The sequence below is a fragment of the Trichosurus vulpecula genome, chromosome 2 (genome assembly GCF_011100635.1).
Source record: "Trichosurus vulpecula isolate mTriVul1 chromosome 2, mTriVul1.pri, whole genome shotgun sequence".
In the NCBI taxonomy this organism is placed as follows: domain Eukaryota; kingdom Metazoa; phylum Chordata; class Mammalia; order Diprotodontia; family Phalangeridae; genus Trichosurus; species Trichosurus vulpecula.
The window spans coordinates 217,704,393-217,725,649 of NC_050574.1; the positions used below are offsets into that span (position 1 = coordinate 217,704,393).

General features: G+C 37.7%; 1 protein-coding gene across 1 annotated transcript in view; it reads right to left on the minus strand.

The window, feature by feature from the left end:
- Positions 1 to 3,694: 3,694 nt before the first annotated feature.
- The window catches only part of LOC118836910 (40S ribosomal protein S24-like), a 31,283-nt gene continuing 13,720 nt past the window's right edge, over positions 3,695 to 21,257 (minus strand). Inside the window, exon 2 of the mRNA XM_036744014.1 lies at positions 3,695 to 4,105. Coding sequence (XP_036599909.1) covers positions 3,695 to 4,105 — 411 coding nt within the window. The remainder of the gene's footprint in view (positions 4,106 to 21,257) is intronic.

A 21,257-nucleotide genomic window follows, 5' to 3' on the forward strand; every position in this document is an offset into this window, starting at 1 on the left:
GACGGCTTTAATTGTTAGAAAATTCTTTATATTTGAATGAAGTTTTCCTTTCTAAAACTTCATCCAATGACTAGTTCTCAGGACAATCTGTATTTTATTTGAAGCTAGTTCACTCAAAGGTAGGAATGGCAGTTATCAAGATAACATATATCATTTCATTTTTTTCCTCTTAGAAGACATTAGGATGCATACATTCAGAAATATATGCATTTCTTAAGACCACAGAGCTATGACTATAGGGTAGCTAACCAATATAACAACTGAATTTTTATTAAAATATCACATATATTTATAAAAAGACTAATATGTATGATAAACCAGGACCTTAAGTATACAGGAAACAGTACTGCCTCCATGCTTCTTTATTCTTTCCCTTTGTCGATCACAGACTCCAAGAATCTGGGAGTTGCAAGGGAACTTTTGGGTTCTAGTCTATCTAAAGGAATCCTGACTATAACATAAAGGAAAAGTAGTGACCCAAAGAGAGACCTAACCTTATCAAGGGCAACCTGTTGTACTTTTCATGGGGTCTAATTGTTAGGTAGGTTTTCCCAGAAATCAAGCCTAAATTTGCCTCTTTACAACTTTTTAAAAAAAAGGAAAAAAAGCTTCCAGGCAGCTAGATAGCACAGTAGGTAGAATGCTGGACTTGCACTCAGGAAGATCAGAGTTCAAATCTCGTTCGGGATTTGAACTTGCTTAACTCTGTGACCCTTATAAAGTCATTTAACCTCTCTCTTTCCTCATCTGTAAAAATAATAGGACCTACCTTACAGAGTTGTTATGAACATCACAGGAGATAACATATATAAAAACTTTGCACTCCTTAAAGTGCTACTGGCTAGTAGTAGTAGTAGTCGTGGTGGTATTAATTATTCTACCCCTTTCTACTAGTTCTGCCTTCATGCTGAACTAAACAAGACTAATCCTTCCTCATGACAGCCTTTCAAATACTTGCAGACAGCTATAATGTATCCCCTGAGTCTTCTTTTCTCTAGGATAGACATCCTCAGTTACTTCAACCAGTCCTAATAAGTCACTATCTTGGTTGCCCTCCATTTTATCAACATCTGTCATAAACCATACAGCCCAGAACTGAGCACAATACTCTAGATGACATCTGACAAAGGCTATGTGAGGGTCGATTACCTCTTTATTAGAGGAAGCTGTCCCTATCTTAACATAGCCCAACTTAGAGTTAGATTTTTTGCGTACCATATCACACCGCTGACTCATTACGACCCTGAAGTCCATCCAAACCCACAGACGTTTGTTTGTCTTTTACAGACAAATTGGTGGCTATATAGCACTGGGTATAGAGTCAGGAAGCCTTAAGTTCAAAAAATGCCTAAGAAACTCTGACCAAGACAGAACTGTATGAACTGGGTAAGTTACTGAACCTTTTTTCAGGATCAGTTTCCTCATCTTTAAAATGAAGTAAACATCTGCAAGAAGGACTCAATAGTTTCTAAGGTCCCTTTTAGTTCTTAATCTATGATCCTATGATCTCCAATGCTATGAAACCATGCTCTCCCTATTCTATACTTATGAAAACAGTGTTTTTATGAAGTTGATTTTTTAACTTAAGGATACTTTGAGAATATTTATCCCTGTTGAATTTTATTTTATAATTAGCCCAATGCACAAATTTATTAATATCCTTTTGGGGAAAGGAAAAGAAATATGTATTTATATTGTACCCACTGTGTTCCAGACACTGTGCTAAGGGCTTTACACGTATTATCTCATTTAGTTTCCACAACTGTGAGAGATAGGTGCTATTATCCACATTTCACAGATGAGGAAACTGAAGCAGAATGACTTTTTCAGGGTCACAAAGCTAGTGTCTGAGGCCACATTTGAACTCAAGTCTTCCTGACTCCAGGCCGTGCGCTCTGTCCACTGTGTCATATAGCTGCCCCTGAATCCTGTCTCTGCCATGAATGCATAAAGAATTAAACTTTTTAACTGAAGTTATTTGCAACGTATTTTAGATTTCTTTTAAAGGCTTATTTTAGTAGACATTATACAGTGGCTGTTTACTCTTCCATGTACCTAAGAACCCAGAAAATTAGCGTAACTATAGGCTGATCACAACACAGAAGGCCTGGCATAGAGATAGAATAAGAGCATCACTCATAGCCAGCTTCTTTTTTCCAATGTCTCCCACAAAGAAAGGTTCCAAATTTATAAGGTCAGTGCCTTGTGACAGAAATTTCCAGGGCGATCAAAAGACATCGATCAGTATTCTAGGGATTATTCTGGGCATCATACATTGACTAGACCCTGTATGATAACATGCTGAGGATGATATGTGATCTCAATTTCTAGATGGTAAGTGTTATATAATATTATTCTTTATTCTTCTTCGTGTCTTTTGTCCTTGGACTTATACTAAAGAATGTTTTTTAATTAAAAAAAAACCTTATGGTTTTGATGACTTGCACAAATTAAATTAATTCCTTGCTGTTTTCTAACTTTGCAATCCACCAATCAACACTTATTTACTGTGTATCTATGCATGTGTTCTATTAAGATCCAACTACGAAGGGAGACCTCTATGGGATGGGGGCAGGCAACAGGCTCCTTTGTCTGCCCTTGCTTTCTACCTAATGGGTAAGTGTGGCTGCAAACAAATCCAGCCCTGGTGCCTTGTTTATGCCTAAGGAAAAGAATCATAAAGGGGCCCCTGGTTGGATCAGGCTGAAACAAGTCTGATTCTTTGGATACTCACCTGGAAAGATCATGCTGGTAGCCAAGTGGGGAGTAATGCATCAATCATACTTTAATAAGGCACAGAAAGTGGCAAACAGCAAGGTGAATGGGGTGGGAATGGAAGGAAGACAGCTTAGCAAAGAAATGGGGAGGACAAAAGGGCGCACAGAGTCACTTCCAGAACTTACGGTAGGAGTTAGGAACACTTGAGCAGCATGGCCCCATAGTGGGTAAAGGAGTACTGGGGGAAGGGTTTGGGGATCCCGTTACCTATAAAGTTCTGGGAGGAAGCCCTCTTATGTATACCACCTGGAGCTTAACTTGTCAGCATATCAATATCATCTCAAAGTCATCAGTATAGCCTTAGGGTTCCCTAATTTGTGTAACATTTCTCTGGCTTTATTGGATATGTCTGGAGTTTATCTATAGCTTACAGACTATGGGGCTATTACTGGGGCCTAGCTAGCTTCTCCTAATTTAGGTCATAGTCTGGACGTGGCCTTGATTAATTTAGCAAGCAGTTTTTTGGCAAATGACTTCTATGTTCTCTTTTCTACTCTTAATTCCGATTTCTTATTTATTTTTACCTTACCTTGGCTACTTATATACCTCCTTACTATACTAAGCGATGCAGTGGTCAGGGGGACCATAACAAAATATAATTTCAACACAACTATGCTGAGTGTTTTGAGAAATACAAAAATATCTTCACTGCCACCACGAAACTTACAGTCTTGTTTGGGAAATGATGTACGCCTTCAAAAAACTGAATAACAATATAAAACAGTATGTGATACATACCGAGTGAGTGTTGCAAATAATAAGGCCATAGAAATTTTTAGGATCATAGGCTTAGAACTGAAAGGGACCTTAGTGACTATCTAGTCTAAACCTCTCATTTTTAAAAAAGTTTTTACATAGTTTATTTATACTCTGATGAAAAATTATCTTCACAGATAAACATTATCCGTAGTGCCTTTTATTCCTTCTTTTTGCCAGCACCAACATTTGCCTTTGCAGTACCCCTGACTTTCTTCATTCTGTTCTTGTGTTCCTTTTGGGGTTTTCTTGATGTCTTTTTCTTCTCATTCAGGCCATGCTTTGCAAGTCTGTGCTTTGATTCATTTTTCTTTGCATAGTCAAGGGAATCATAAATCATGCTGAAGCCTGCTGTTTTGCCACCACCCAAATGGGTTCTGAATTCAAAGACAAAAATGATGTCTGGACTCGTCTCGTACATCTTAGCCAGTTTTTCTCGTATTTCGGTCTTGAGCGCTGAGGCCTTTCCAGGACAAAGAACATCTATAACAATCTGTTTTGGCTGAAAAAGTCTGTTAGTCATGAACTTCCTGGTTCTGATGGTTACAGTGTCATTCTCCAAGGCTCTGCACTAGCTACGTGGTGGTGGTCGGCTCCTTGAGCAGCAGGAGAGGGAAAGAAACCTGTCATTTTTTAAATGTAGAAATTCAGTCCAAGAGAGGTTAACTGACTTGTATAATACCACAAAAGTCATAAGTAGAAGAACTAGGACTTGAATGCAGAGGGTCTCACTTGAAATTCAGTGTTTTTTCCACTATAGTACATTGCCTCCCTCAAAGAATGGAAAAGATCATTGTGATTTGAAATAGCCAGGGGAGGCTTCACAGAAAAAGAAAGATGTGATCTAGGTCTTGACGGTTGGTGTCATACTGAAACTTTGGTGGGGATAAACCATGATGACAAGCAAGGGGAGAACAATACTTGAACAGTTCACTTAGACAGTAGGGGTGCTAGAAGATGTCACTGGAAAGGATGACTATCAATCAAGTGCTTTTTAAGCATCTACTAGATGCCATGCACCATGCTGGGTGCTTAGAGAAAAAAGTACGAAGAATGAAATAATCCCAAATCACAAGAAGCATATATTCTAGTGAGGGAGAAAATAAGTATATATAAAAATGCAACAGAAATATAAAGAGTAAAAATAGAAAGCCAGGTGGCACCACGGAAAGAATGTTAGACTTAGGTCAGGAAGAGTTGAATTCAAATCTTTCCTCAGATAGTGTATATATAAAAATACAGTAGAAATATAAAGAGCAAAAATAGGAAGCTAGGTGGCACCATGGAAAGAATGTTAGACTTAGGTCAGGAAGAGCTGAATTCAAATCCTTCCTCAGACAGTATATATAAAAATAAAATAGAAATATAAAGAGCAAAAATAGGAAGCTAGGTGGCACCATGGAAAGAATGCTAGACTTAGGTCAGGAAGACTTGAATTCAAATCCTAGCTCAGACACTAACTAGCTGTTTGATCCTGGGCAAGTCACTTAACCTGTCTGCCTCATCTTCTTCAAATGTGGATAATAATAGTACCAATCTCCTAGAATTTTGTGAGGAGAAAATGAGACTATTTGTAAAGCACATTGAAAAATGAAAAATGCTGTGTAAATGCTAACTTTTACAATTAATACAAAAATAGTTAAATGTAAGGTAGTTGTGGGCAAGGCACTAGAAATTGGGGCCAATCAAGAAATGTTGCATGCATGGGTTGTGTCTTAAAGGAAGGGAAATGCTCTCTGAGATGGAGGTAAGGAGGAAGTACATTCCAGGTATGTGGGGTGGCTAATACAAAGCACTGAGATAGGAGCTAAGAGTATTGTTTATGAGGAACAGAGAGAAAGCCAGTTTATCTGTGTTACAGAGTATGGGAGGGGGAGGAATGTCTAGAGTTTGGGGCCAGAGTGCATAGTGGATAGAGTATTGGACTTGGAGTCAGAAAGAGCTGAGTTAGAATCTTGCCTGACTAGCTATGTGACCCTGAGCAAGTCACTTAACCTCTTAGCTTTAGTTCTCTTATCTGTAAAATGGCGATAATAGTAATATTTACCTTACAAGGTTGTTGTAAAGCTCAAATGAGATGACATATAAAAAACATTTTACGAACCTTAAAGGGCCATAAAATGCTACTTCTTCATCATCATCATCATCATCATCACCACTACTTGAACCTAGGGTAGAGCTATTTCATTTGATCCTTACAACAAGTCTATGAAGTATATAGTATTATGCACACTTTACCCAAAGATGACTTGCCCAGGGTCACACAGCTACTAAATATCCAAGACAGGATTCACACTGGGTCCTACTGACTCTAAGTCATGTATACTTTTCTCTACAACATGATGCCCCACTTGCTCATCTGGAAACTATATGGAGACTGCTAACTTCAGGCTCTCTGTAGTCTTCACTAAGGTCTATACGATAAGAAGAACTGTGAGCATGCTTCATGTATCAGATGACAGGAGTCTTTTGCTTTTGCATAGTTACTTATACCAAATCAGGGGGGTAGCAGGAACAAAGTTTTGCTTAGGCCCCAATTTTAATATTCTGTAATGTGAACTGAGGAAGTAAATTCTAGAAGACTGAAATGGGCAGTTCTGACTACCAATTCCATAGCTATGGAACTTGAACCAAATAACTATCATGACTGAGCCCAGAAAAAAGAATTTTAGGTAAGAGAGGAGTTAGGGAGAGTAAGCAAATAGCCCATAGCATATGGGATATTAAATTATGAGAAAGTATGAAATCTATTAACTGTTAGGTTTTTTTCATTGATTGCTATTCTTCTCACTTTTCCCATTATATATTCCTATATAGTGTTTCATAGTAAATCTCCTTTTAATAACTAAAATGTGGGTGTATTGTTATGGGGAGGGGCAGTAGATGGGGTGAATGAAGCCCTATGGATTTCTCCTCATAGCTGCTAAACTAGCCAGCGTGGAGGCTTGCAAATACTGGTAAGGGAAGAAAAGTGGCAGCCTGAAATCTGAAGAAGCCACAGAGTGCAGAGTTCTAAGCTTAATAGTGAGCTTAGAACTGGGTTTACTGGTAAAAAAACAAAAACCAAAAAACAGTACATTTGGATAGGACAAGAACTCTTATGCACCACATGGCATCATACCATTTGTAAAGTTTTCCATCATCATCACAGTGGGACCACCATGGTCTTTACATATCACTGATTGTGCCTTTTTTATGTACTCATCAGGTTTCATTTGTATTATAGATATTTTTATATTTTCCACCAAATCTTTACTCTGATGTCCCACTGAAGATAGCCCTAGGTTTTTGAAATCTATCCTAGTCATGGTAGTTTTGGCAGGTCCTACCAAGCAGGAGAAGCTAGGCAATGGCTCTTGTTTCTGTATCTAAGGACCATCCTAGCTGACTTCATGGAAGCTTGTCACCTGAAATATCAGGTGATGATTTTTTAGCCATATCAACTCAGGAGCCAAATGCATGGATAGATGGCAATCCACATCATTAGGGAATTAGGAAAGGAGAGGAGAATAAGCATTTACATAGTGCCTACTGTGTTCTAAGGACTTTTTACAAATATTTAATTTGGTCCTCATAATAGTCCTGGAGGCAGGTGATAAGAGAGCATTCAGCAGTGATGAAATAACAGATGCTTGATGTACTAAAACAGGGCTGTCCAACCTTAGGTTTTTATGGAAACAATAGACAATATATTTTGATTTGCCATTTTAGTGAGAGCTCTGCAGTAGCTCGGCTTCATTTACTAAAGCATTTATGTAGATTTCTATGCTTGTAGGCTGGCGGCATAAATCACACTGAAGGCTGCATTTTGGACAGCCCTGTACTAAAATATTTGCAATGTTTTATATCTTCCTACTAGAATGTAAGCTCCTTGAGGGCAGGGGATATTTCATTTTTGTCTTTGTATTACCAGTTCCTAGCATAGTCCTTTACTCATTGTAGATACTTGATAAATGCTTGTTAGCTTATTGAACTGAATAGATTGTGAACTCCCTAAGGGTAGAGATAAATTCTTATTTATTTTTGTATCTTCAGTACAGTGTTCCATTCTTTGCAGATAGTGGGTACTTAATAAATATCTGTTAAATTTGAACCGAACCACTGACTAAAAAAGGAGTGAAGGGAATTAGGCAGGGAGTAGGGAAAGATGAGTTTAGATGTAGAAATCCTAAGTTTGAACTGATATTGGGGCATCCAAGTAGAAATTTGTTTCCAGAAAAAAAGATAAGAAATAAAGATAGAGACTGAGGAGTCAACTGCATAGAGGTGATAATTAAAATTGGTAGAGTGGATAAGATCCTCAAGGGAGAGATTATATACAGAGTAGAACAGAGGGTTCATTTCAAGACTACATAGACAGTATTGACATTTGTAGTTAATGGAAAATCTAAACTAATTAGATTCAGAAAGAAGTCTCTTTAAATTGCCCATGTAATGCCACATGGCCTAGTGGTAGTTTTTTAGGAAACAAATATAAATCTAGCCTCTGGATCCCATGCACAGCCACTGAAATCCCTGAAGTGCATTATCATGTTTGTAAAAAAAAAAAGTGTAACTTATTTCTTACAGAAGAACAGAAAGGCTTAGTTCCTGGCTGAGCAATAATTGTTCCATAACTGTATAAGCTCTAACCTTAATTAGCCAATTAAAGCTCACTCCCTCAGTCCTGCACATTTCCCAGGATATATAAAGAACTCATCTGATTTTAGGAATCTCTCATCTCTCCCAAACAAGAGCTATAAATATCATTCACTTTAAATTTATCTACTTCATGATTCCATAGCAACAATTCAAGAGTCCTGGGATCTGGAAGAAGGGCATGCAGTGGCCACATCATACTTTCCCTCCTGTAGGGCCTACTTTGAGAGCCAGTAGGGGATTGTTTCATGGAGCCTTGCTTGCATATTGAAGGGATTTTGTCTGCTGCCATACCCTGTTGATTCACATGAGGGCAACATGGAGACAAAGAGAAGGGATGAGTATTGCCAAATAAAACTGAAAGCTCTAATTTAAGGCCTAACATTCTCAAAAGCACCCATTAAAAAAATAAGATCATGGTCAAAATTAATTTTTTTAAAAGTCACTCCCAATTAAGATTATGTTCCTAGTCTGTTACATTAAAAAAAAATCAGACTTTTACCTAGATAATTCATGAAGGGATAAATGGGATTCTAAGATTTTAGTATATCCCTTTGTAGGATTTGGGGACAGAAACATAATAACTACAAGTAATATTCATTCTATTACCTGGAATTCTGACCTTATACTGTAGTAGATAAAAATTAGACCATGGACAAAGATGGCACAGATGACAACTGAGAAGCTATTTGTGAGGAGCTGTCCCCTCCAGGTGAATGACCTCAGTTTTAGTCTCAATCCTTCATATCAACATATACCTGGACTATTGGATCCTTTCCAGGAAACACAAAAGGGCTGCCTTTCTGTTCATCCTAGAGCTTCTAAGACCCCATAGAATGACTGTGTGAGCTGTTTCTACTTAGGAGTATGGATCAGGCCTTGGAAAGTCCTGTGGGTGCAGGGCTCCTTGAAGAACCACTTAAAGCAAAATTTGTGACTGCATACACATTCTTGTGTCAGATAAGAAAGAGCCAGTTCATGGCTACAATACATACATGAAAATATACATACAATACTAATATTAGAATTTCAAAACTGACTTGCCTTTACTATTTCAAAATTGTTAGATGAAAATTACTGTCAGTAATGTTTTAGGGGAGATTCAAGTCAAATCAAGAAGCATTTATTAAGTACATAAGATGTTCCAGGCACTTTGCTAAGTGCTAGGGTACAAAAGAAGGCAAAAAAATAATCCCTGCTCCTAAAAAGCTCACATTCTAAAGGTGTAAACCACATGCAAACAAGATTGTATAGGCCAAATTAGAGATAATCTCAGAGGGAAGATACCAGCATAGGGGAAATTAGTGAAGGCTTATGGGTAGCAAGTTAGATAGGTGACCACTGGAATCTCTTCGATTTTGAAGATTCTGCATGACCTTGGAGGGATCCCTTCACCTCACTGGGTCTTGGTATCCTCATCTGTATAATGAGGGGGTTGTACAAAAAAGTCAAAAGTCAAAAGTCCCATCCACCTCTAAGTGCTGTGATTCAATTTTAAAAAATCAAATGCATCCATAAGCAACAAATAATAAAGCATTCTTGCAAATAAATTCTTAGTAGGATGATACTTTTGAAGAAATCATGCTTCTGTGTAATTTCTGCTGTTATAAAATTTATGCCATTCTCTATATGTGGAAATTTAAAATTATTCTGGGCTGACCACAATGCATATAAATCCAAGAGTTAAAATGAATTCCATCTGGTTTGCTTGGAAAATCTTGCCTATTTTATTTTACGTGATTACAATTAAGCAATAGGTCTATTCAATAAGTTCTGTATTATTTGTTTCCCATAATATACATCAAAGATGTGTTAACAGAAAATGTGACTAGCTGACTGGAGAATGAGCAAGGAATATCAGTTAGAAAGCCCAAGCACTGCTATATTGTTCCTGTGTGAGATCCTCTGCAGCAAATTCATAGACAGACTAGGGAAAAGACTCACAGAGGGCATTGGAAGGTTTTGTTCTATTTCCTTGGAGGGAGCATTCACAGTGGTGAGCTCCAAAATCCATCAAGGTAATTAAATAATTAGAATATTGGATTGGATGTCTAACATATACTCCCTCAATGCACTATTTTGACATACAACAACATAGCCCATTTTGACTAGGTAGACTGAGTGATATGTTAATGACATCCCGTAGTCTTTGTTTGAGTAGAGGTGTAGTAAAAATCGAAGTGCTTGAGTCATTCTTTGAATATTTTCATGTAAAAATATATCAGGCTAATCTGATATGTCATTGAAAAATTCTGATTATTGATTAAAGGGTCAGAGTGTTAAAAAAAAAAAGGCCAAGGCTTTCTAGAGTCAGAGCATCCCAGAAGTAAGGCACATGGGAAGGGTTTGGATCACCTCTGGGAAGGAAGAATGAGAAAGTTTTTCTGTCCTCTACCCCATCATTCATACAAGGTACTGTGACATCACCTAATATCACAGTGCTTCTCTAAGTCACAATCCCCCATGGAGTGGCTTCAGGTATAGGAACAGAGAAGAAGATGGATATTTGGCTTGCTTTATTCTTGAGACTGCTATGGTTATAGTTAGGCTTTAGATTGTGGCCAGTTCAGTCTGGAACTCTATAAAAATAAAACAAACAAACCCAATCCTATTAAATAGCGGCTGCAGTGGACCTGGAGAAAGTGCATTGTCATCTCTAGTGATAGAGATCCATTCATGCTGCTTCTCTGAAGATCACACCTGGAGGACTGGGTCCAATTTCACCCTCTATCCCCTATCCCAATTCTGAATTTTTTTCTCATGTGAAGAATACTGTGCTATTCATATTTCTTCCTTTGTCTAGGCTTGTAATTACTGCTCCCAGAGCTATGACTGGGATCTTCAGCACCAAACAAGTTCAGAACCAGGGATGGAGGTGAGGAAATACAGACACTAGAATATTCTGAGCCCAGCACATTCCACCTTTATTCTGATCCAAAAATATCCAACATGGGAATCCATGGGTACTAAGGCTAAACAGCACATAGGCAGTTAATCAGCCACCTGAGGGGTAGCTGTCTTGGCACAATTGTTTGGGGTTAGGGAAGACAGAGAACATGGAACCGCTTTAGGCTATTATATGCCACTATCCTTACTGATTCTGGGTCTCCCTCCATATGGTAGAAAGTACCAGCTAACCAGGTGTCACTAAGACAGTTTACTCTGATCAGTCACACATGGAGGAAGGAAGCTGTGGTTTATGATAGTGATGGTACCATCACTGAGCAGCTGCCCCTGGTTCGGATATGGAAAGGGAGGACAAGTTCCCTCCCTTCCCTCCTCCTCCTTCCACAAAATGCTGCTATCCAAGGTTCTTCCCCACTTTGGTCCTCAGAAACCTACATTGTTCCCACACCACCTGGCGGAACCACTAAAGGAATGAAATGCACCCTCCTACATGGGCGCCTTGGGGCAATGACCTAGTCACCTTGTGCTGGTTATAATTTTGACTGCATTCTGATGCTAGGAAAACATTTGGGGTATTAACATTAGGACTCAGTACATACGTAAGGTCACTATTCTGAACTGGAGGCTAAGGGTACCCTCCTCCATGCATTGCCTTAATTCTGAATCATTCCCATGATTTCACAAATCAAGGTATGGAGTTGTGGAACTGCTAAAAGGGTATAGCTGTTTTCACAACTCTTATACTTCAATTTCATAGAAAAAAGAATATACCAAATTTTAGTCACTAAAGCTGCCTTAAAGAAAAAGGGGAAACACTTGCAGACAAAGTGAACTCTTTAGAAATAATAGCAGAGTTAAATTATCTAAAGCTCCCATTCACCCTTACCACTCCTTCTTTGTGCACTTGACCTGAACAGAACAAAGAACACATTGGATTTGTATTTCAAGTTATAACTTCAATGGCCTCTACCTAGTCTCTTGGCAGTGACTTGGTCTGAACTCCCTTCCACTTCATATGAGGCAGAAAACAGCAATGCTAGCCCTATTGTGGAAAATAAGGAAGCTAAGAGACAGCAGTACAAGGCCAGGGGGTTCCATTCCTGAGGTGTAATGGATAAAATGCTTCAGTCAGGAAGACCTGAATTCACATCCAGCCTCCGACACTTATTAGCTGGGCAGGTCATTCTGTTTGCCTCAATTTCCTCAACTATAAAATGAGAATACTAATAGTGTTGACCTCACAAGGTTGTTGTGAGGGTCAGACGAGACATTTGTTAAAAAAAAGTGCTTCAATAGTGCCTGGCACATGGTAGGTGTCATATAAATGTCTATTCCTTTCCCCTTCCCTAGAAACTTAGATATGGTTAGTTTTCTCCCAATGGAATTTATATAGGTAAGGGACTCATAGACCTGACCTCAAAGAGACTGAGGCCATTCAAACCTGGGAGCCAGTAAAGGAAAAAAAAATGTGTACCACAGCAGTATACAGTATGAATAGTGAAACAGTAAGGAGGGAAGGAAGTCCAATACAAATGACTGGACATAGAATAAAAAGGCTAAAAAACCAAAATATATGAGGAGAAAAAGACTGAGTCTAAACCTAGCTCCCAAGTAGGTATACCAACAATGAAGTTCAAAATCAGAAGGAAAACCAATAAGAATTTTTTAAAGGCCATAATAGTGAAAAAGTAGTATATTTAAGGGAAAGTGAACCAAAAACCCCATATTAAAAAGTGATCAAGACAACACATTCTGCAGAATGCTCAGAGAATATAGAGAAACAAGAATTCCAGGACATTTAAAAAAAATTTTTAAATCGCGTATTATAAATAGAAGCCAGATTGGAAATCAGAGTTTTCAAAGAATAAAATAAGACAAATGACAGAGTAGGCAAGTTAAAAGGACACAATAGAAATTTCATCCCTATAATAGTGACTTTAAAAGAGAATGATAGATTTGAAATTCAAAAGTATAGAATGGAAGAAAATTTGGCAGAAGAAAAGCAAAAGACAACTGTGAAAGAACTTGAAATCTATACATGCCAAGGCAACTGACTCTGAAGATTAAGAATCACAAAGATTATTTAAAGAAGACAAATCATCCAGAAAATATGATAAATGATAAAATGATTATTATATTGTAAGAAACAACGCAAAGAAATTTAAACCTTATACTTCTCCCCCTCTCCCTACTGCCCCAAAATGCTATCGGATCCAGTGACACTGGCCTCCTTGCTGTTCCTCAAACAATAATAAAAGGAAAGTCAATTCTAGCCACCCAGGATGACTCCAGAGCAATGAGAAATCAGAGAAGAAATTGGAATATGACATTTCAAAAAGCAAAGATTCTCGAGATGTAGCCCAAAATAACACATCTTTTAAAACTGAAATATATGGACTTTCAACAAAAGAAAGGCATTTAAATCAATCCTTCAAAATAAACCAAAGGTGAGAAGAATATTCAACTTGCAAACATGCCAAAATAGTGAAACACAAGATTATAATTAGGATTATCGAGGAAGGACTAAGCAACAAAATCAATTCCTTACACGTCTAGGGCAATGAAAAATCTGATTAAGGGTTAAATGAAAAACCAAATTGATCATCAAGGTCCAAAAAGATATGAAGGGCTAACAATTTTGAGGAAACTTAGAGAGAAGGAAAAGAAGAACAACAAAAGTTATATTCTACATATTAAACATTTGCTTGCCTATATATAAAATCAACTTTTTTTGTGACACACTGGGTAGTAACTCAAGTGGAGAAAGGAGAGGTAAGATATATAAAGGAGCTGGAAGTACCTACCCACTTAGATGAGTGGAGGGAAGAGAACGGGGACAGGCTGATGTCTCTGTAGAAGTGGAAAAGAAGTACAATGGAAACAGATTCTCATGGAAATAAAAGAGACTGGCATCATAATGGTTTTCACCTGGAGGGGAATGGTCACCTTGAGAAACCACTTTCTCTCAACATGGCTTGAACTTTACAAGGCTGCATTCCACCCTAGGAAGAGTGTATGCTTTCCCTGGGATGACAAGAATCCAGATCGGTAAGGGAGCTATAGTTCTAGAAGTTGTATATACTGACGTTAGAAGTCACAAGATGGTCATGGTAAGGGAAGGGGCATTGGATCATGCACAATGACTTGGAACTATAGGATGACTTCTACCTCACTGTCTCCTTCACTAAACTGCTATTTCGAGGAATGAAGCACAGCAAAAGATCCCAACAAAAACAAACAATACACTGAAACAAATAGGTAAAGATAATGAAGGGAAAGGAAGATGAGGCAAAATCTACAATTGCATAGGTCCAGGAATAGAATGGAGGAAGGGCTGAGAAGTCCTATCTTTCATAAAAGACAGAGAGAAAATAAAGAAGGAACTTTAAGTTAAGTAGCCCATGAATAAAAGAATAGAAATTAGAATAGTCAAGATGAGGATAGAAAAAGGAGGATAAACTAAATGAGGTATTAAAATAAATAAAAAGAAAGATAAATTAACAATTTTAGTAAATTCAAAGAATTTTGGATATGAAAATGGGGAAAGAGAAAGAATGTAGGAACAGATTAGGATCAAATGAGTGTTAAATAAAATGAATCATAGGGATAAAGTGTTGACTTAAAAGAGGAAGGAGGTAAAAAATAACTTTTAAGAAGAAGAAGAAAACACAGATCAAGTCTTACCATAAAGGCAAAACCAGTCTTCTCAGGGACCCACACTTGGACAGACTTCTGGGGATCCCAATACTCAAATTATTTAGGGATACATACCGCCCAAATCCAAACATATGCCCAAACTCACAAGAACCACTTCTCCTTGCACTAATGTATCAGCCTGCTAATAATCACTCAGTATCAACTCAGTCCTTTAAACTGCATCTCTGGCTCCATATACAACTTCTAGAGCTATGACTCTCCTTATCAATCTGGATTCTGCACTCTCCACACATACCTAATTTTTTGTTCATACTCTTGTCACAGACTTCCAAGGACTGGTTTGTTAGCTACACCTGCTAGTGATTACTAGCATCAAGAGAATGTCCTAAGTGTTCTTTTATTGCCTGGAGTGTAATCAAACCCTTTTTATTTGAGTGCACAGCTGTTGCCTCTCCATTGTTGATTACCTAATCTCAAAGACCCTTGGGATTCTAGAATGGTTTGTGAGTTACAACCGATTTGGGTCACTGTCCAGAACCACTTTATGCTTCTAAGCAACTGAACCTAAACCTTGTGCCTACTCAACCACAAAGAAAACCACAGGGGAGACTCAGAACCAGAGCAAACTCATTAGAAATCCTGGAATTACGGATGGACCTGGGCTGTGTATAGGTCTCTTCCATTCACTCTCTCCACTCTGGGTACCAAAGTTGATAGAAATAGATTTTGTCTAGGTATTAATTTGTGTAGGCAGCTAGGTGGCACAGTGGATAGAGTACTGGGTCCAGAGTAAGGAAGATTCATTTTCCTGAGTTCAAATCTGGCCTCAGACACTTAAAAGCTATGTGACTCTGGCCATCAGTTCCTCATTTGCAAAATGGGCTGGAGAGGAGAATGGCAAACCACTTCAGTATTTTTGTCAAAAAAAACCCCAAATGGGGTGAATGAAGAGTTGGACATGACTGCACAACAACTACAACAAATTTGTGTGTGCGTGTGTGTGTGTGTGTATGTGTGACCTCATGTGATGACAAACTGATCTTAGGAATATGAGTAGTCAACAACTTGATTTAGTACTGGTAAGGAAATAAATTTGTAATGAATTTGATGACATTCCTTTCCCAGTAGCTTCCTGGTTAGTAAGGTAGTTATCAAGGGCAAATGTTTCAAAGAATATTAGGAAAGGTAGAAGAAATGATTCTTTTTCTGGTCTCTATCTCACCTTGATGAATGGACCCAGTTTCCTGATTCTTTGTATCTTATTAAGTAGAAAACTCTTACAGTGGAAGATCATCCTTTTTTAATGTCCATTTTTAAAATTAATTTATTTATTTTTAGTTTTCAACATTCATTTCCACAAGATTTTGAGTTCCAAATTTTCTCCCCATCTCTCCCCCCCACCCAAGATCGCATGCATTCTGATTACCCCTTCCCCTAGTCTGCCCTCCCTTCTATCACCACCCCCATCTCCTTCCCCTTTACTTTCTTGTAAGGCAAGATAGATTTCTATACCTGATTATCTGTATATCTTATTTCCCAGTTGCATGTAAAAACAATTTTTTAACATTTGTTTTTAAAATGTGGAGTTCCAAATTCTCTCCCTTCTTCCCTTCCCACCCACCCTCATTGGGAAAGCAAGCAATTCAATATAGGTTATATATGTGTAGTTACACAAAACACTTGATCATCTTCCTTCTTAAAGAACTAGAAGACAGTCTCGTGAAAAGGAATGCAATTTTTGTAAACCAGACAATATGCAAACAGAACTTTGGGCCCAAATCTTTAGGAAGACAAAGATTCTCTGCTCACCACCTATATAGTTAGAAATCAGATGCTAACTTCTTTTCTGAAAAGAACTTTCAAGAGTATTTTGAGTAATGGCAGCATTATTGGAGTCAAGTGAATAACTGATTCATTTTTCTTTTCATCTTACTGATTTATTTTTGCCTTCCCACCCATATGCCTTTCTGAATTGGTTTAAATGGAATGCAGCAGTGCATTGTTTTTGTAATAGTATTTCCCTAGACTATTGAATTAATTTCCATTTTAAAAATCAGTTTGGTTCTGCAGTCTCTAAAAAGGCTATCACCTAGCACATTGTGGGAGCTTAGTAACTATTACAGAATAACAAAAAAGTTATAGGAGACAAATACATATTTTAAAGGACAATCTCCAAAGATGTTAGTAATTACTGTTTCAAGATGAAATGTACCTGGGGCAATGCTGTTTATAGTGTGTCTGAAAAACCTAGAGATGGCTTAGTATAATCTATAATTAAAAAAAAAACTTGCAGAATAATACTAAACCATTTCCAATTCTGCATAATTATATTAATTATGCTCTTAACTCAAACTCCACAGGTCTTTTTTGAGATGGACTTTTATGTCCTTTTTGATATTCTATTATCAACTTCTTTCTGAATTGAAACAAGAAATCTCTCAGTTCAAATAGGACCAGGGATCAGTGTCACAATACATCATTACCTTCTGGGCCCTGATAGATGGATTCTTGGAAGTTCTTGCTTATTCCATCCAAAACCAGCTCATCCTGAATAGTATGATTTCAATCCTGCTTTTATCTGATAGGACTTATCTATAGAGGAATAGCTCTATCTCTGACTTGGGGGACTGAAGGTTGCTTTTGTGGTCAAGCTACAAAAAATCCTGTGATTACACTGAGGAAAGCCTTTGCAGGTAGGTGGGACTCAGCACTAACTAATTCCTGAAGAATGAGGGAAGTGATTGGAAGGGAGACTATATCTACACTGTCCAACAGTCATGGTACACAGGCCTTGGTTAGCTCTCTTACCTTCCATGAGTCATTACAAATTTATTTCCTCATAATGTGTGTCTAATGACTATTCAAATTCCTCAGGTCAGTTTGATGTCGCTTTGGGACAACCCCTCTCTCTCCCAAAAAAGGATTGTCAGGCAAAATCTATTTCTACCAATCACCTTTGGTGCCCAGAGTGGGGAAGATGGGTAGGAAAAGCCTATATCTTTGAGACATTGCATCCAAAGCCCTCAATGCCAGAAAGAAAAGGAGATCCTTGCTGTTGGTTCCCAACTAAAAAATCCAAACCTCTTCTATGGAGTTTCCTCAGATGCAACTCAGTTAAATTGGAGTTTAGAAACACTATAAAGAGCATTGACCCAGGTACATTTCATTTTAAAATAAGGATTACTAACATCTTTGTACGTTGGCCTTTTTTACTGATGAAGACTAAGGACTTAGTTTGGAGAATTCAGAGCAGGCATTTAGTAATAGTGGAGTGGATTATGCAGGAGACTGAGAGAGGGTTGTAGAAAGAGAAGTTGAATCCATAGCGGTCTTGGGTTTCCATTCCTATATATCCTCATAAGCAAATTGTTAAAAAAACAAAAAAAAACCTTCTTAGGTTTTTTTTCCATAGAATTTTGATCCCAGGAGATGGGTACCTTTTTAAAGGAGTGTAGTAATACCTGATCAGGGACCTGTATTTGCACTTTTGTCTATGGTCAGTGGAAGCAAGCCAGGGGGAATGACCCAGTCATCTGACATCACAACTGTAATCATTCTATAATAAGATCTGACACTAGGTTATGCTCACTCAATAAATGTGTGAGAAGTGATATTTTATGTTTTCTTTCTTGTTTCCATGGAGAGTAATATCAAACAAATGAGAGAGTCTTTACAGCCTGAATATTTGCTTCTATGATAACAAAATAACAAAACCACTCCTTAGCCTAAACAACTTGTCAGTACATTTAAAATTATTGCTGTGGTGAGATCATGTAGATACACACTGAGTTAGAAATTGTTCTCACCACACACCAACCTAGGTAACCTCAAGGGACTAGTTGTGTTGGTTCTCCTCCATAGGACATTTGGGTTATCAGATACTACTTTAGATTGTCCCACAATACACTAGATAAGTCCACAACTCTCTTTGCCTAACGCAAAGATCTGACAACCAAATTAACTATTCAGTTATGTCCTAAGAACTAAGTTAAGAGAGACTCATCACCACTGAGTTGACCACTTGGGGATGAATGGGCCATGGTAATTCATTAAAAAAGAAAATGGAAAATGGTGCTCAATACGGTGCTGCCTCATTTTGGAATGACACAATGACACCAAAAAAGATGGAAGGTACTGATAATCATAGTTTTTTAGATCAGTTTTAAACATAACTTAGCTATTGGCTAAGAGATCCTTGAGATCCTTGTCTAGTGACCAAGTATATATATGCTATTAGAGGATCTGAATCCTATCAATTTTAACAGTCTTGCTATGAATGGCAGTGGAATTGAAATCAGAAGACAAAAGGAAGTTGCAGCTAAGTGGACATATAATTAAAGGTTCTCCTCAGAAGGAGCTGCTTTTTTCATATCTCCAAAGGCAACATGAAACATTTCATAGGACACTTAGTCATTTCTTCTTGCATTGCTCATAATAACTACCTCAAAAAAAACCACAAAAATAAAGGTAGCCTATTTTCCAGTTGGCTTATCTACTAACCTTCTTGTAGAGAATGAAGAGTTAGAGATATTCTTCAAATTAAATCAACATCTTCCAAATTAAATCAATAGATACTTAAATACTTGGTGACTTAAATGCAAAGGGAGGACATAAGGAATGGCAGTGAAAAACAAGTTGGAAAACATAGTTCAGGGGTAATAAGTGAAAGTGACCAAAGGCTTACAGACTATACAAAAAACTGCTATTTTTTATTATTATTATTATTATTATTATGAATATAATACATACTATATATATTCTGAAGATTGCACACAGTAGCTTTATGTAAAACAGGGAGAAATAGCACAAGGAAAAACAAGTACATATAAAGTTTTGTAACAGACAACTAAATCTGAGATCACATAGCTATGATGCTGATAGAAGGACGACAGATAAAAAATGGGAAAGATATTTAAAGATGTCTATAACAAACATTTTTATCCATCAATGAAAATGGAGCTACTATATTTGGACTCTAACATCAAAATATCTGATGCATGGTATGAAGAAGTAGAAATGGTATTAAAAGAAAACAAAGATGGGAAGAGCAGCTTGAGCAGACCAAGTATCTACAGAGGAGCTCAGTGCTAGATGTGACATAAATTTGAGGGCACTGACTTAAAAATTACAGAAATGTTATTTTTAAAAAGTGACAAAGAATATCAATAGCTACTGATCTATAGCAATTTTCTCATCTCTAAAAACTATTAATGAGAATAATCAATACTCATAGGACATCCTTGTTCAGAGGGTGGGGTTGGGCTATGGTTTGTACCCCTGGGGGAAGTACTGATATTAGTGAGATCTTAGATTCATTGAAGACCTTCTAAGAGAAATGCTATAAAAATCAATCTTAAAAAAGTGATCAGAGACTTCTTGGTCAAGACAAATGAATATTTTTAATATTGTCTAGTACCTTCTTAATTTCTTCCAATGCTATCCTTGAATAAGCATGGAAGAATAGAGAGAACACCGCATTTAGAGCCAGAAGAGCCAGCTTTAAATCTGGGCTGTGCTAGTTACTGCCTATATGTATCCTTAGATAAATTACTTCTTCCTTATAGCCTTTAGTTTCCTCACCTGTAAAATGAAGATGTTGAACTAGTCATGGGTTCTTTATCTGGGATGTGGGAATGTGTAAAGTTGAAAAAAATACTTTGAAGACTGCATTTTAACATAATCAGGTTGGTGGTGGTTTTGTTTTGTTTTTGCTAATGTTATGTATTTTATTTTAGACATTTAAAAGCCTTATTTTGAGAAGAGGTCCATAGGCTTCACCAGACTGTCAAAGGTTAAGAATTCTGGAACTAGATGATTTCTAAGGTACTTTCTATTTTTTTGGGGTGGGGGCAAGGGGGCAGGGAAGGATGCATTATAGCAACTATGTGCTGAGAGGAGTTCCTAGGGTAATTGGCCCTTTGTCTCTCCCATGTACAGACCTGAAAAGGTCTGTAGACACATGTCCTCTCAAAACAAAATAAATAAAAACTGGGAGCAGGGGCCTTCAGGAGAAGGCATGTCATGAGGAAGATGGAGAGAGCTTCCTGGGTGGAGGTAATGATGATTGTAAGCCATTGACTCAGCACCATACCAGTATAGGAAGGAGACTCAGCCAATTAGGAAGGGGCAGGACTGAGCTGAAAGATGACAGTGGTTGCAAATAGGCCAAGGTAGAAGGAAACCATCACGAAGGCAGTGGACACTAGGCCAAGGGAAGACAACTTCCAAAGATAAGGAAGTGGCAGCTGCTGCTATGTTGGCTCCAGGACCTGTAATAGCAGTATACAAGACAGCTACCCGGCTAACTGTTGCCACAAGTTTTGTGGGGCCCATGTTATTAAACCTTTGGGTAAGAGAAAATAAGCACTCACTAGAAAGTGTTCTTTAACTATGACCTTGCTATCCAAGATAGGATGTTAGCTCTTTGTCTGTTAGTCAATTAGCATTTATTAAGCACCTGTGATATGCCAGGCAATGTGCTAAGCACTGAGGATACAAATAAAAGGAAAAGACAGTCCTGC